At 40.3% G+C, this 16,086-nt stretch overlaps 1 protein-coding gene across 11 annotated transcripts in view; it reads right to left on the bottom strand.

The window, feature by feature from the left end:
• The window catches only part of LOC100679452 (ubiquinol-cytochrome-c reductase complex assembly factor 1), a 147,789-nt gene that overhangs the window by 31,558 nt on the left and 100,145 nt on the right, over positions 1-16,086 (bottom strand). For all 11 annotated transcript variants that reach the window (XM_032602122.1, XM_032602121.1, XM_032602117.1 and 8 more), the window contains one exon: positions 13,630-13,796. In XM_032602122.1, coding sequence (XP_032458013.1) covers positions 13,630-13,796 — 167 coding nt within the window. The remainder of the gene's footprint in view (positions 1-13,629; positions 13,797-16,086) is intronic.

The following is a 16,086-nucleotide window of genomic DNA, read 5'->3' as shown; positions in this document are numbered from 1 at the left end:
TTTTCGTAGGCGAAAAGGGGCTTAAGAACCGCTTCCTAAATTTCTCACGCTATCGGAGTTGGCGAAAGCTCGCAGCATTGTCATTCGTTAGTCGCAGGCGAGCAGTTTTGTAGTCGAGATCGAAGCGTTGAAGGCTGGAGGGAGAGCTCAGTAAATTAAATCCTTTTATTGACAAGGATAATATTTTAAAAGTAGGAGGTTGACTGTCTCACGTGTGACGTGTCAGTGGCTCAAAACTCAATCAGCGCAGCAGTTAATGAGAGATCTCCCCGCCGATCGAGTGCATGCTAGTAGGCCGTTTTCTATTTCAGGTTTGGATTACGCTGGTCCCATTCAGGTTCGCACAACGAAGGGTCGAGGACACAAGTCGTACAAAGGGTACATCGTTGTCTTTGTTTGCTTTTCCACCCGAACGATTTATTTGGAGCTGGTGTGCGATCTGACGACGGCCACTTTTATCAGTGCGTACCGTCGATTCGTTGGTAGGCGAGGGGTGTACCAGAAGCTCTACAACGATAACGCCATCAACTTCCATGGAGCTGAAGGCTGATACCGAGCTGAAGGCGATGTTCCAGCGGGCGTCGAATTTTTATTAGAAGGTTGCTTTGGTTCTTGCGAATGACGGAACGGAGTGGGTGTTCATTTCCCCTGGAGCTCCACATGACATAGGTTTGTGGGAAGCCGGTGTGAAGTCCTTAAAGCACCACATGAAGCGGGTCGTAGGCGAACACACTCTCACGTTCGAGGAGCTTTCGACAGTTCTCGTTGAGATAGAAGCGTGTCTTGATTCTCGTCCATTAGGGGTATTAACTTCCGGCATCGATGACCTTCATGCGTTGACACCTTTTCACTTTTTGAGAGGGAGTATCTCAGCGCTGATTCCAGATGTTGATTCGCCGGACGTGCCGCAGAATAGTTTAAATCATGTTTAGCTGCTCCAATGGATACGCAATCAATTTTGGAATCGTTGACCGTCTGAATACCTCCTCTATTTGCAGAAGCGAGAAAAATGGAGGAATCCCACCGAGAATTTTTGCGTAGGTAGGCTTGTTCTTATCAAGGATGATCGTTATCCTCCATCCAAATGGCCGTTAGGACGAATCGTGGAGGTGCATCCAGGTCCCGATGATCTCGTCCGCGTGGTTACAGTGAAGACTGCTACTACTTCTCTTTGTCGTCACGTTGCTCGTCTTTGTCCATTGCATATCGAGGAAGGGTAAAAAGACTTGAATAGGTTCCAGGTAGCTAGTTTGTCTGTTAGACGAAGGCGGACGGGATGTTCAGTTCATTTTTTATCAGTTACGTAGTGTAGATGCGGGTTTGGGTATTTGAATTTCGCGCCACTGCGCGCTCTCCGTTGCGGCGTTAAGCAGCGCGCGCGCATGCGTCAAGGCGCGCCCCGCTGGCCATGCTTGCGAGCGCGCAAAGGGCCCGCGCGCGCACACTCCTGTTAGGACCGCCAAACGAGTCAAATCACTGTTCACTTCGTCGTGTTTTAGTGTTCTTGCGTTTTGCAGAAATTTCGCGATCACGTCGTTCGCGTGTGTGTCTGGTGCGCGCGTGTGTGTGCATCAAGGCGTTAGGGTAAGTGTGCTTTGAGAAGGTGCCCACGTTGTAGACGTGGTTCCTTCCAGGGCGAACGAGCTGCGGGAACACCTCGTTGCCCTCGTGCCAAGCGTCTGGCTCCCCGAGACGTCAGGGCGCGCTTGCAAGCGTGGTACACGACCATGGTACACGGTTGTGGACCATCTTCTCGCTCCCCAGGCCCGGCTTCCAGACCTCAGGGATCAGGACGGAAGCAGCGGCGGACTACGGCGAGGCCAGCTCAGCGTCTTCTTCAGCTGCAGTTTATTTCTCCGCGATATTGAGGTAAGAGAGCTCTCTCCGTGCGTCAAAGGTACCTCGCGTCTTTGCGTTTCTGCGTGCGTCTTTTTGAATAAGTTTTTCTTTTCTAGAGTCACTTTTCTTTTCTTTCATTTGTATAATATCCTTTTCTTATTTTCAATAAAGCTTACACTTGCTGAGGCTTTTCCCTCTGATCCGTGAGAGTTTTTACGCCACAGCAAGTGCACCTTTCTTTTACCGCAAAATAGTGTGTTATTAATTAAAGAACCCTTCACCTAATCCCTTTCCTTGTTAGAACTCACTCTAATTTCTTCCACTCATTTTTTAGATTATTACTCAATATGCATGATAAATAGCCTATTCGTGCACGTATCATAAAAACTACGGTGTGCAACAAGGGGGGAGTGTCTTTTTCAGACTCGGGTGATGTTTCGAGCACTCTTGCTCCAAACACCACCCTTGCTAGAAAAAGCTAATTCTTCTCCCTAGTTGCACAATATACTATTATTTTTTTTTTCAATAACTTTATTATAAAAAACGGAAATATCAAAAATAAAAAATCACTATAAAAAAACGCGTACACAAACTGTAAAAACGGACTTTCTTCACAATATTCTAGTAAAAACAAAGGAAATGTGACTTGGTGGGATAATCGAAGTGCAAAAGTTTCTGTATGGGTCCGAGAATGGCAGAGACCCTGTATTTTTGGCTAAAAATGAAGATATCTATAAATTTTTGCTTAAATGATTAAAATGCATATTTAAAGCTTGGGGGTCTATTAAGGTATCGGCAAAATTTTGCCCGGCATTTTTCCCCCGATAAAACGCCGTGTTGCGAATGTTTTTTGCAAAATAACCCTCCGAGTTTAGCTGTCTAGCAACCTGATGAAAGTTAAATGGCGACGCATTTGGTTGGGGATAGTGGCGCAAACTGTTTTTATGGCATCTATGACGCGAGCAACAGATGACAGGTTTTCGGAGCCGCCGCATATGGTGCGTTTGTAACTTGAAAATTTCGATTCAATCAAGCACTTACAGGACGAACAGCGCGTGTGTGTTCGAGACATTCCGGGGAACATAAGCACACATAACGGCTCCGCGCCACTTAACATTAACTACACAAAAATGCGAAATGTCTCGCTTTAAAAATCTTGGAAAACTACACTGTACAAAATTAGAGAAATCTTGTGTTGGCATAAGGATAAGACGATCACGAGTGCGCGTTTTGACATCCATATAAACATACAAAATCAGAAATAACAAAAAACATATTTATTAATTGAAGCCTATTACAATGTGTAACGTTGAACATCAAATAATAACGCTATTCAATAATATCGCTCTCGGGCGTGCAAAATGCGAAGGTTACGCCTATCCGCGCACACGTTATTTATATAGAAGAAATTCATAACGCTGGCGGAAAACGCGAGCACGCGTACATACGTACGCGCATTTACTTGCAGAATTCATTCGCATAAAGGTCAAACATATCACCGACAAATTCGAGTTGCGCAAAAAATCTCTGCGCCGTGAATGATTCGGCGGAGCTCTGTGTGCGGTTGCTTGCTATACTCGCTATGTATGTGAATTGCGACTGCAGCCGTTGAATCCGTCACGACTAACGCAACGAACTGACTCACTCACGCTGGAGCCTAAATCTTGTTGTTGAGGTATCAAAAAAGAGAGAGAAAGAATGACAAATGTCTTCCTTTGTTAATTCCCGAGAGACAAAAGAGAAATACGTAAAACGCGATTATGTGCATCAGAAGACCTTGCCTCGGGTTAGCTCGCGCGCGATAATCGTGCAATCGTTTACGAGCGTGCACTCTATATTTGGATACAAGCTCATAGAGGTGATGCGGTACATACAACAATGAAAAGCAGGTATATATTATTGCTGGTGATTCTACATTCTATTGTGCCCTATAAAATCGGAATTTGCTCAAGCCTTCGCTTGATATTGAATAGTCCATCTTTTCCAATAATTGTATATTGACTGACTGCGCGTACAGGCGCAGTCTTCCGTTCTGCGCATATGGTATCGAAGTAATTAATTAGTTAACTCTCGGAATCGATGCTAGTTTTCTTTGTTAATTGACGCATATGCGTTTTCATTATCGCTTTCTGACGTGTACTCGTATTCCTGATGCTTGCATAAAACGTAGCACGCTGATGTAAGTTTCTTCTTAATTCCTTCTAAATTTGTATTTATTTTCTGAAGCTCTAATCGCGTTTTCTTCCGTTCTTAGGCCTTTATTTCTACATTAAATAGCAGCACATTAATTAGGCATCGAAGAACCTCCGTATTGACTTCAGCAGCGCTAACTGCTAATTTAGCACTACATATATATATATATATATATATGTGTGTGTGTGTGTGTGTGTGTGTACTATCGATAAATTAAAATCGTGTCGTTTACTTTTATGGTTCTCTTTTCCGGCGTTCTCCATTTTTTGTAAATCTCCTTTAAATTTAGATATTTTTCTTGTGTATCACAGTGAATCGGCACTATCGTAATCGGTGGTACGAGGTTTTTTAGCATCAGGCGGGCTTGCGAACTTCGAACTTCTTTCGCTCATTTTTGCCATCAGGACATCGACCTTTCTGTCATGTATCATATTGGTAGCAGACGTAGCAGATACAGAAGCACGATTTTCGTTTTCATTTGCAGGATTAGCGGCCCTTGAGGGAGCTACGATTGGCACTGGTACACTCCTTGACTTTTAATGCGATCACCGGGCTATAGAACTCAAGTCACTCGCCTATAAAGCGGCTTTCGGAGACAGGCGTAAAACGGTTAGCAGCTCTCATTCACCGCTACATTAGTCGCCCTATCTAGTCATTTAACCTAATTGAACTTGGAGTACTTACTCTTTATCATTAGGATTGTTGGGATTGATGCTCATCTTGAACACTCAGGTGTCAAGCAAAAGTTTGTAGGTTAAGTCTCCGGTGACTTCTTTGAATCGTAGAGGTATCTCCTGTAGCTACCGCACAGAATGACGATTTGCACAGGAATGATGTTTGACGATGTTATTTTCCTACTTCACTTATTTTCTGTAAAGTAGAAAAGTGACGATCGACATCATTGCCGCTGACTCGCTCTCGGCGAGTCGGAGACATCAGGAGCCCAATAATGAATATGTACAGGGTGTAGCACAGAGAAATGAAATTATTCGGCGTTATTTATAATTTTGTATATTTATATGGATGTCAAAACGCGTACTCGTGATCGTCTTATCCTTATGCCAACACTTCTCTAATTTTTGTACAGTGTAGTTCTCCAAGATTTTTGAAGCGAGACGTTTCGTGATTTTGTATGCGGTCGCAGTAGACAAGGAGCACGAACAGCGAGTAGTATTATTTTCATGATAAAGCCGATTGATCTCGGAGTTTTTATCATCTGTTCTATGATGTCGCTTTCGGAGCTGAGAGTGCAACCTGCAATGTTAGGTTGCGCGGAGCCGTTGTGTGTGCTTATGTTCCCCGGAACGTCTCGAACACACACGCGCTGTTCGTCCTGTAAGTGCTTGATTGAATCGAAATTTTCAAGTTACTAACGCACCACATGCGGCGGCTCCGAAAACCTGTCATCTGTTGCTCGCGTCATAGATGCCATAAACACAGTTTGCGCCACTATCCCCAACCAGATGCGTCGCCATTTAACTTTCATCAGGTTGCTAGGCAGCTAAACACGGAGGGTTATTTTGCAAAAAACATTCGCAACACGGCGCAAAACTTATGAATTGCTTCGAGCATTCCTAAAAAAATCACAGAGGTAGCAAACATCAAAATAATGAATGTCACTGTAGGAGAAAATTGTTCCTTAATGTCCATCATTGACTAAAAATTCGAAGCTATTTGGCTTGGAAGGCTTGGAGCATCGCCAAAAAAAATCATAAAACTTGATTTTATTGTTACAAATATTCCTACCGAAGTCGAGAAATTATAAATATATTATGTCTCTTGCAAAAAATTATAACATAAATCATACAGACCAAAGTTGTGACTTTTATCTATAACATTGAGAACAATTTTAAAAAAGTCATCAAGACTCATTTTTCACAACCTTCAGTTCTCTAATCAAATTAGTATAGAATCTTGCTGTTTCTTAAAGTTTGTATGGGAGTATTACTGTTTAAAACCGTAAGTTCGACAACACAAAATTTATCGCAGCTAAGTATTAGAACTTATTTTGGACAACTTTAAGCATTCTGTGATTCATATTAATTGCAACGAAACTTTCACGACCATGCCATTGATTTGCGGTTATTCAGCAGGCGGAAGCTGTGTCTTTTATCTGATACATTATAAACATACCTTTATATCTGCTTAATTTAATTAAAAAATCAGTAATTAATATAATTGAGATAGAGCTTGTGTAATAATAAAGTCACCAAAAAAGGTCGCTACAAAAATATTCGTGTACTGTTAATTTAAATTTTCTGTTAGATCATATGATAAAACTAAAGTTTTTTGTCTAAAAATAATCGTCTTTGAAGTCGCAAAAATGAGGTCAAAATGGTTTGGGAAAAGTTGTCTTTGAATTCTTAAAAAAACCAAAAGAACTAGCATGCCAACTTACACAAAAAAAATATTGCTTGCCGAAATTCAGTATCAACTAAAACGTATTAGATGATGCGGAACGCCGTAGAAAGTAGGTCAAATCACTTTTCGGTTGATAAATTATTACTCATGTACTCCTAAAATATTAATGTATCTATTTATTTTTAGAATAAGGTTTTTTGGAGATTTTTGGCTGAATCGGACGCGTTGTGCTTGGGTATACACAGTACACTGTGTTTTGGTAGTTTTTGGAAGAGTAAGAAGAGTAAAATAGAAAGGGAGAAAGAGGAGAGAGAGAGAGATGAAGGAATCAGATAATAAGAAGGAATAATGGAAAGAAAGGAAGAAAAGAGGGACGAGAGAGAAAAGGAGAAAAACTAAGTGAGGTTAGGGCAAGTAGAAAAGGATAGAGATAGAGGGAAGAGCGGCAAAGCCGCAGACCATGAACTGCAGTAGTACTGACAGACGGGACTACAGTAGTGACCAGATAGAAGATATCGTAGGAACAAAGTGGAACAAAGAGAAATGGGAACAGGAATTCAAAAGAAAAAAGAAAGAAAAGAAAAGTAAGCACACCGGAGGAAGAGAAAAAGGAGAAAAATGAGAATACAGAAGAGATAAGGGAGAAAAGCCCGTTTGAGAGAAGTAACAAGACTGCGAGGACTCCAACAAAGGCAGAGAAGAAAGCGGTAGAAAAGGGAAAGAAAAAGATGGAAAACCTGCAAAAGTCACTGGATGAGATTCTAAAGAGATGGAAGAGATAAGGAGGGAAAGAGAAAAGGGGGAGAAGAGGTGGAAGGAGGCAGAGGAGAAGATGAATGAAAAGGTGGAAGAGGTAAGGCGGCTAATGGAAGAAGAGAAAAGGGAAAGAATGGAACTGGAGGAGAGAATGAAGAGGGATGCGGAGGAGGAGAGAAGGAAAAGAAAAGAACTCGAAAGAAAAATGGAAGAAAGCGTAAAAGTGTTGGAGGATAAGGCAGAAGGAGATAAGATAGAAAAAGCGGAATCAGGAAGTAAAGGGAAAGAGGAGAAGGAAAAGGATCATAAACAACTGAAGGAGCTAGAATGGAGGATCGAGGAAGGAGAAAGAGAAAGGAAACAGAACAACGTGGTATTAACAGGGCTAAAAGAGGAGAGGTAGGACAAGGTGAAGATTGAAGGCTGGTTTAAAGAAAAGCTAGAAATCACGGCGAAGGTGAAGAGAACATGGCTGATTAGAGGCAAGGCCACAAACAGTATTGGGGTGGAATGCGTAGACAGAGAAGAGAAGGAAAAAATAATGGAGGTTAAGAATCAACTAAAGGGCACGGACTTGTTCATAGATCACGATACAACCTGGGTAGAGAGGAGAAATAGAGAGAAGCTAAACGAGCTGGCTAAAGAGTCGAGAAGCGAAGGGAAACCAATGAAAGTAGGAAGGAACAAACTGACGGTGGGAGACGAGGAGTATATATAGAACGAGAGAAAGGACCAGCTTTTTCGAAAAAGAGGAAGAAGGCAAGAATAAGGGAAAGAAGAAAGGCCGAGGAAAAGAGAAAGAAAAAGTCTGAAGGTATTGAGCTGGAACGTGGCAGGACTTAAAGGAGTGGACGAGGAAAGTTGGGGATTTCTATGGGAATTCGACGTCATTTGCCTGCAGGAGACGTGGACAGGAGTCGGAGAAGAGGAAAGCATAAGGAAAATGCTACAGGGATACGAGGTAGAGGTAAGTGAGGCAAAGAAGGGGGACAGCAGAGGTAGGCTAAAGGGAGGAATAATAATGGCAGTCAGGAAAAGAAGTAAAGAGGATAAAGTAGAGTGGATGGAAGAGAGATCAGGAGAATTTATAGGAAGGAAGATTAGGATAAAAGGAGAGGAATGGTGGATAGGCTCGACATATATGATGGATGAGAAAAAGAAGAACTATAAAGAGATAGAGGAAATGTCAGAAAGGGCAGGTGGAGGAGGAAGGATACTTTGGCGCGGAGACCTAAATGCAAGGACAGGAACAGAGGATGGAAGTCTGGAAGAGGAGGAGAATGAGGAAACGAGAGAATCTAAGGGTAGAACAGTAAATAAAGAAGGGGAAGAGTTGCTAGACAGACTAAAATAGAAGGGGATGAAGAAGGGGAAATAACATACGTGGGAGAAATGGGATGTTTTAGTAATAGATTATAGGATAGTAAATGAGGAAGGGAGGAGAAAGATAAAAAGGATGAAGGTAAAAGATAGAATAGAATCGGACCCCCATGGTTGAGACCCCCGCAGAGAGAAAAGTGGAGGTGATAAAAGAGGAAACTAGTAGAGCGTTATGGACAAAGAAGGCCATTAGAGAATACAGGAGTTGGCTAGAAAAGGGAGAAGAAGCGAAATCATGGAGAGAAATGAAGGTGAAAATAAGGAACGCGATACAAACCAAAAGAGGGGTGAGAAAGAAAAATGGAAAGAATAGATGGTGGGATTAGAAGAGATGGGATCAACAGGTATTCACAGGTAAAGAGAGAATTAAACAACATGTACAGGAAGAAAAAGGAAGAGGGACTAATGAAGGAGATAAAAGAAGCGAAAGAGGACAGATCGGGCAAGAAATTCTGGAATATGGTTAAAAGGAGGAGAAGAGGGAAAAGAGAACAGGTATCTACCTGTTCTCCCTATCTAGGGAGATAGAAGACGTGAAGTGGTTAGGACACTTTAAAGGGCAACTGGGAGAGAGGGGATCAGTGAAATAGAAGAACCAGCAGGAAGGGGAGTGGATGAGGAGGAAAGTGGGATAGAAGTAAAGAAAGTGAGGGGAATAATCAGAAAGTTGGAGGAGAAAAAGGCACCAGGAGATGATGGAATACAGAACGAAGCATGGAAATATGGAGAAGAGAATGTAGTAGAGGAACTGACGGAGATACTGGGAAAAATATGGAAAGGAGAGGGACTACCAGAAGAATGGAGAAATGGGACGGTGAAACCAGTCTTTAAAAAAGGAGATAAGGGAGAATGTAAAAATTACAGAGGGATCACCCTAATGGATATAGGATATAAAATATACGCAGAACTGATAAGAGAGAGAATGGAGAAGAAGCTAGAAGAAGAGGACAGTCTGAGCGACACGCAGATGGCGTTTAGAAAAGAGAGAGGGGCGATAGATGCAATATACGTGGTGAGTAAGGCAGTAGAGCAAGAGCTGAGGAAGAAAGGTGGGAAGGTATACGCATGCTTTGCAGACATGAAAGCAGCTTTCGACAAAATGAATAGGGAGAAAATATAGAGAATGATGAAGAGACTGGGAGTGAGCAGGAAGATTAGAGAAAGGGTTAAAGAGATTTATGAAAAGACGGAATGCGAAGTGAACATAGGAGAAATAAAAGTAGGCAGCTTCGTCACGCAAAAAGGGGTAAGACAGGGATGCCCGCTTAGTCCACTACTTTTTAATGTGTCAATGGCAGACCTGGAAGTTAAGATGGGGAAGATACAGGAAGGCGAAATCATTCTAGGAAGAAAAAAATTATGTTCGATTTCATACGCGGATGATGTGGTGCTCTTAGCAACGAACGCGAGTGGACTAAAGCAAATGCTGAAAAGATTTAAGGGATTCATAAGAAGAAAGGGTCTAGAACTGAACAGAGAAAACAAAGATTATGATATTCAGAAACGGAGGAAGAAGGAAGCGAGAGGAGAAGTTCGAATGGAATGGAGAAGAGATAGCGGTGGTGAAGAAATTTGAATACCTAGGCTACACTATGAAAGAGAACGGAAAGGAAGAGGAACAAATCAAGAAAGTGAAAGGAAAGGCAATCGCCGTGTTAGGCACAGTATGGGGGATAGGGGAGGCAATCTTCAAAGAAAGCTGGAAGATGAAAATAAAACTTTTCGACGCACTAGTTCAGAGCGTAATAGAGTACGGAGCAAAGATTTGGGGATGGAAAGGGCAGGAAGAATTGGAGAAAATACAGAGAAGATACATGAAATGGGTACTGAAGCTGGAGAGAACAACTCCAGCACACATTATACATCGGGAGACGAAACGTTTCAAACTGAAAACAAGAGCAAGAAAAACGGTAGTTAGATACGAGGGAAAATTAAGTAAGGCTAAAAAAAACTCCTTTCTGAGAGAATGCTGGAGCATACTGAAAAAAGAGGGAGAAAAAGAGATATGGAGAGGGAGAGACAAGGATGTAAGAAAGAGCGAATTAGGAAAATGCGGTATTTCGGTGGAAGAATACAACAGGAGAGTAGAAGAGGGAGAAGGGGTAGAAGAGGAGATAGAAAGGATAAACAAGGACACACAATGGCAAAAGTAGAGAGAGGAAATAAGAGGGTCGAAATATGCAGAAGAGGTAAGAGAACTACTGATGGAACAAGGAGAAATACCGGAATATCTCGGAGAGACAGGAGAAAAAGAGATTTTTTAGATTAGATTTAGACTAGGAAGCGACACGAGAGGCAACCACTACTGGAGCAAGGAAGAAGACAGTAAATGCAGAATGTGCGGGAGAGAAGAAGAGACGCTGAGTCACGTAATGGAAGACTGTGAAAGGACGAAGACATCAGGGAAAAAATGGAAAGAAATATGCGGAGGCAAAAGAAGTCAAATAGGGAACCTTAATAGTATTATATGGAAATGGAAAAACAGAGAAAAAGTAACAAAATAAAGGAGAAAGAAGAATAAGTAAAGGGAAGGAAGACAAAGTGTGCCGGGAGTAGTTCCAAAAAGCGCGCGTGAACCACCTAGGGAACTCCGAGGAAAAGTCCCTAGGAGAGTAGAGAGAAAGATACTAAGAACGTCGGCAAGGAATGGAGCAGTGGACGAACCGGGAAGAGAGAAGGGCAAAAAGAGAGGCAATTTTAAAAAGGGAAAGAAGAATGGAGGAGGCGAAGAGAAGGGGTAACTAATGAGAAGAGGGAACATCAGGGTGAGAGTAGAATGAGAGATGTACGAATGGATAGAAGAGGGCAGAATAAAGAAGGTGAAAGAAGCGGAGATGAGGGATGAGGATCAGGAGAGAAGGGCAAGAAGGAATAAGGAAGACTAGGGAGGATGAAACAGCAGTGTACTGTGTACAAGAAGAAAAAAAGAAACAAAAGAAAAAAAAGAAGTACAGAGATAATATTTTTGTATATTATTGTAAATACGAGATGTATAAAACAATAAAACTATTACTACTACTTTTAGAATAAGCTTATTTAAATTATTATAAACATATAGATTTATTTGTGTTTTAAGACTAATATTATAGATGAAAAAAGGAAGATCACAATGGCTCTTACAAAATGTGCGCGTGAATATTGCAGAAATCTATAAGTTACTTTTTCTGAATTCCGTCGAAATACTAGTATAGTAATCGAAATCGAAAAACAATTAATACGTATTAAATAATGCTTAAGAACGTAAAAAGCAGGTCAAAACAACACTATGCAACGGATAAGTTGATTTTCATGTACTGGTGACTAGTTTCTCTGGCTATTTCATTAAGTACAAAATCTTCTGCGTTATTATGAAAACTACTTGATCTTATTGTTTTATGAAATAGTATATTGTGCAACTAGGGGAGGAAACGGGCTATTTCGAACGAGGGTGGGATTTGAGCACGAGTTGGAGTCAAGTGCTCAAATCTCAGTCGACCTAAGTACACACACACACACACACACACGCGCGCGCGCGTATATATATCGTGGATCCCTACGAAGAGTAGTAGATTTCAGAACTTGCGTCGAAAACTAGTACGTTTCGTTGTTTGCCGCAAAGATTAAATCATTTCACTATTTGCCTCGAAGATTAGCATTTTCGACGTTTCTCCCATGATAACTACTATATACCTTCATGTGACAAAAAAAAAGATCTTACATCAATGGTAACTAGAAGGCTCATACCTTCTGAATTCCACTAATTTTATAACGATATCATTGCAGTGTAAAAATAAATGCTAGTATTATTATAAATTATTTTTTTTTATAAATTTTAGACACCGTACAAACTCTACACAAAAATAACCCTGCACCCTACACAAAATAACTCACATATTTCCTACACGAAAAAACTCTACACGCATTTTTGATTATATGACTACACCGTGAAACTCTACACAATCGTATAAGCTATTGTTATCCATTGAGTTTTTGTGTGTAGTAAATATCTGTGTAGAGTTATTTTGTGTATGGAGTAGGGTTATTTTGGTGTAGAGTTTGTACGGTGTCTTATTTCCTTATTATTTTACTTCAAAACATGACTTTCTACTTAATACTTTTTAGTTGTTTGTTTTGTCTTACTTTTATACACGTGGATATGATAACATACGCGTATAAAAAGGTACTTTAGAAGTAGATTTAATAAGGTTTATGCACTTGTTTTCACAGATTTGCATTTTTCAGTTCCAAAAAATGCTAGTCTTCGCGGAAACCTTTTAAACGCGCTACTCTTCGCGGCAAGGGCGCGAAATCTACTAGGGACCGACGATATTCAGTACGCTTATAGCATGCTATGTAATAAACATGTATGTACTGCAAAGAACTTGTGCACATAACCTTATAGCCCATAAATGACATACAGAAATTCAACTTATTTTGTTTAAAACCATGTAACTTCTACTCCAAAAAGTCCATCCCATTACCTAATTTGGCATACTCAAAGCTCTTGTCATAAGCAACACTTTTACCATATGAAACCCAGAACCGCCTTCGCCAAAGCTGAGCACTCGGCTCGTAGTATATTTTGCTTATATTTTGATATATCAATATGAAACAAGCTGTATTGTGGAGTTTGTGAATAGTTCAGAAGAGAGAGAGAGAGAGAGAGAGAGAGAGAGAGAGAGAGAGAGAGAGAGAGAGAGAGAGAACGTGAGCTAAATCCGAGAAATTCGTGAAAAAAATGCAAGAATTGACAGACGAAATACATACAGAGCCGATTTTGAAAACCAGGGCCCAGACTAATGGTTCCTTAAGTTTGCGACAACACACCCGTTCTGGGACTCAGACCGCCCCCATAGTAACCGGCACTCTCTGACAACACGATCATAATCTGCCCTCTTGAGAACATATTATTTAAATGTAGCAAACATTAGTCCGCTATTCTGTTCCAGGTCTTTCACTGTTCTAGTACGGTAAACGAAATTTGCACGCTTTTTCCCCGAAAATTAGTGTTCTCTTTGTAGAATTATTTGATAGATTAACAGTTTACATGCATGATCCGAACTAGAATCCGTATTATAATAGGACAATTCAATGTTGTGAACAATTTTTAATCGGCCTTACCGCTAGTTTTTTTGCTCGGACATTGACATCATTCCACATGGCTTCAACTATATAATTTCTAAGTCTTTGACCATCTTCGCCTTCTTGCATTGTCCGCAACATTAATATCCATACGTGTAATTCCGTAACAAGAAACCATGAAAAAAGAGTATCATCCATCTTGAACTCTATAAAAGACATTATAAATGGTGTCTTATATTTATTTCTGAATAATCCACCAATGACATTTTTTAAGTTGCATATTTTATACTGATTTATTGTATTTTCGAGTAGTAATAGTCAAACCTAATTTGTAGTACTTTCGCGATGACGTTATTTTCTACAAACTAGCAATTGAAAATATTATATTGTCTCGGAAATATTGGTCTAATCACAAATCATTATGTTCGCTATTCGTACACGAACATTATTTGGAATTTTATACCTTTATATGTGCAAATCTAAGGTCTAAAGTAAACAAATTTTAATTCGGCGGTACACCTATCAGACAAACTTTTTAGGTTCCTCAGACCATTCAAACCACGGTAAACCTTGCGTTCTGACGATAGTGAAATACTAATGTTTTTGCCTAGCAGTTTAAATTCTCTTACGGTAAATTAACGTTGGAAATATGAACAACAGCTGTTCATTTTCAACGTAATTTACACAATATTTAGAGGAAAAGTCGGAAAACGCATATTACAAGGGTTAAAGAGAAATTAAAAAGCTAAATTTTCATTCTCGTATATTAAAAATGGTTGCACACATAAAAAAGTTTTTTACGTTTAAAAAATAATTTTAAATTAGCGCGCCACGCGCGGCCTTACCGCCACGGCGGCTTGCGGCCTTGCATCGCTTCGCGATGCATAGCGCGTGCGAAGCGTTTTGCGTATAAGGCACGACCACTGACGCTCGCGCTGTGCCCTCGCCATGCCCCCCGTACTGCTTTTGGTTCTAAAAAATCGATTTTAGAATTGTTTGTCAAAAAGTGTTTGAAAAAAATATTTACCACGGTAGAAAGTTGTATTTTGAAAATGTCTACAACTTTTACATTTAACATTTTTATGTAAAACGTAAATCCACAAAGTTTTATGTCAAGTAATTGGGTTTTAAGCTGTAAAAAATCGATTTTTGGCTGTAAACTCGAGGTATAAGCATTTTCATGATTTGATGTTAATGGGAAAAAGTTGTATTTTTTAAAGATCTACAACTTATCTTGTAACGTTGCACTTTTAATAACGAAACTTGTTGCTACACAAACCGTCAGTTTACACTAGTTTTACTTAGATCTACCTCCTTCAGACACTTACATCTTCAGAGGGGGACAAGCGTATAGGTTATTTAGGACAGGAATGCCTGGCGTGGCTAAGGGTTGAATAAATCGTCACTCAATATTGTTTATGCTGTACAAAATGTTATAATATATTCTTCAACCCCCGGTTGCATTCGATATGATTACAATGTTTCCCATGGGTTAAAGATTTGTCACGATTGAGAATGACTATAGGCTTTCGCGTTCTCGGAAAATGGCGGTCGATGTTATTTCATAATTTACGGCACAATTAGTCGCGAAGACACGATTTACATTCAATAATACGCCAATCCGTCTGTGCTTCAAAACGCGACTTCCAAATTCAGAGAACGACCTTTAATAACACGCGACTTCTCGATATTCCAAGAACAACCGATTCAATACTTGATTCAGCACTTCTCCGCGATATTCACACTTTAGTGGTCCAAGATGGCGGTGGCGTCCCTCTAACCGACACAGTCCCTCTAACAGTCGCAGCCTCGTGGCTATCGCGCGCAGATCCTCTCGTATTCCCGAGGACGTCGCGAAGCCTCCTGGTGCCGTCACCAGCTACAGGCGCGACGGTTATATCTGCCCATATAGCATCGACCCAGGGTTTCTGCTGGGCCGCATTGGTTCTGGTGGTAAGGGAAGTTTGCACACAAATTTTTAGCCCGATCGAGTCTCTCAGAGATAATCGTGTAACACCAAAATTTTTATTAAAAAATGTATGCGAAAATCGAACAAATTGTGCCCGCATTTCAAAATAATGTATACGATTAGGATAAAAAAAATAGTTGTTTAGTTTGTGCGAGAGGAAGCTCCTCTCAGAATTACGGCTCGATCGGTCAAAAATTGCGTGAGATATCGCATCTCCCTACTGAAAAAGCTTCAGTGAAAATCAGATGATTTCCAGGTGATTTTCAAGGGATAAGCGTGTCAATTTCGTATTTGATTAGATTTGATTAGCAGATGATTTTTAGATGAAAATCATGTAACCTTTTATTACTTTAAAATATTATGTTTTAGATTCATATTTGCTATAATTCAATAAACTTTGCAAACATTATTATTATTGTTATTATTATTATTATTTTTATTATAATGGTTATAATGCTAGATTTTTCTTATCCGAAGTACTTTCTCAGATTGACAATTTAAAAATATAACACTAACCAACAGTATCA

Source organism: Nasonia vitripennis, assembly GCF_009193385.2.
Source record: "Nasonia vitripennis strain AsymCx chromosome 4 unlocalized genomic scaffold, Nvit_psr_1.1 chr4_random0010, whole genome shotgun sequence".
Taxonomy (NCBI): Eukaryota; Metazoa; Arthropoda; class Insecta; order Hymenoptera; family Pteromalidae; genus Nasonia; species Nasonia vitripennis.
Note: the sequence above shows the minus strand (reverse complement) of the source record. Positions and strands in the feature narration are given on the sequence as shown.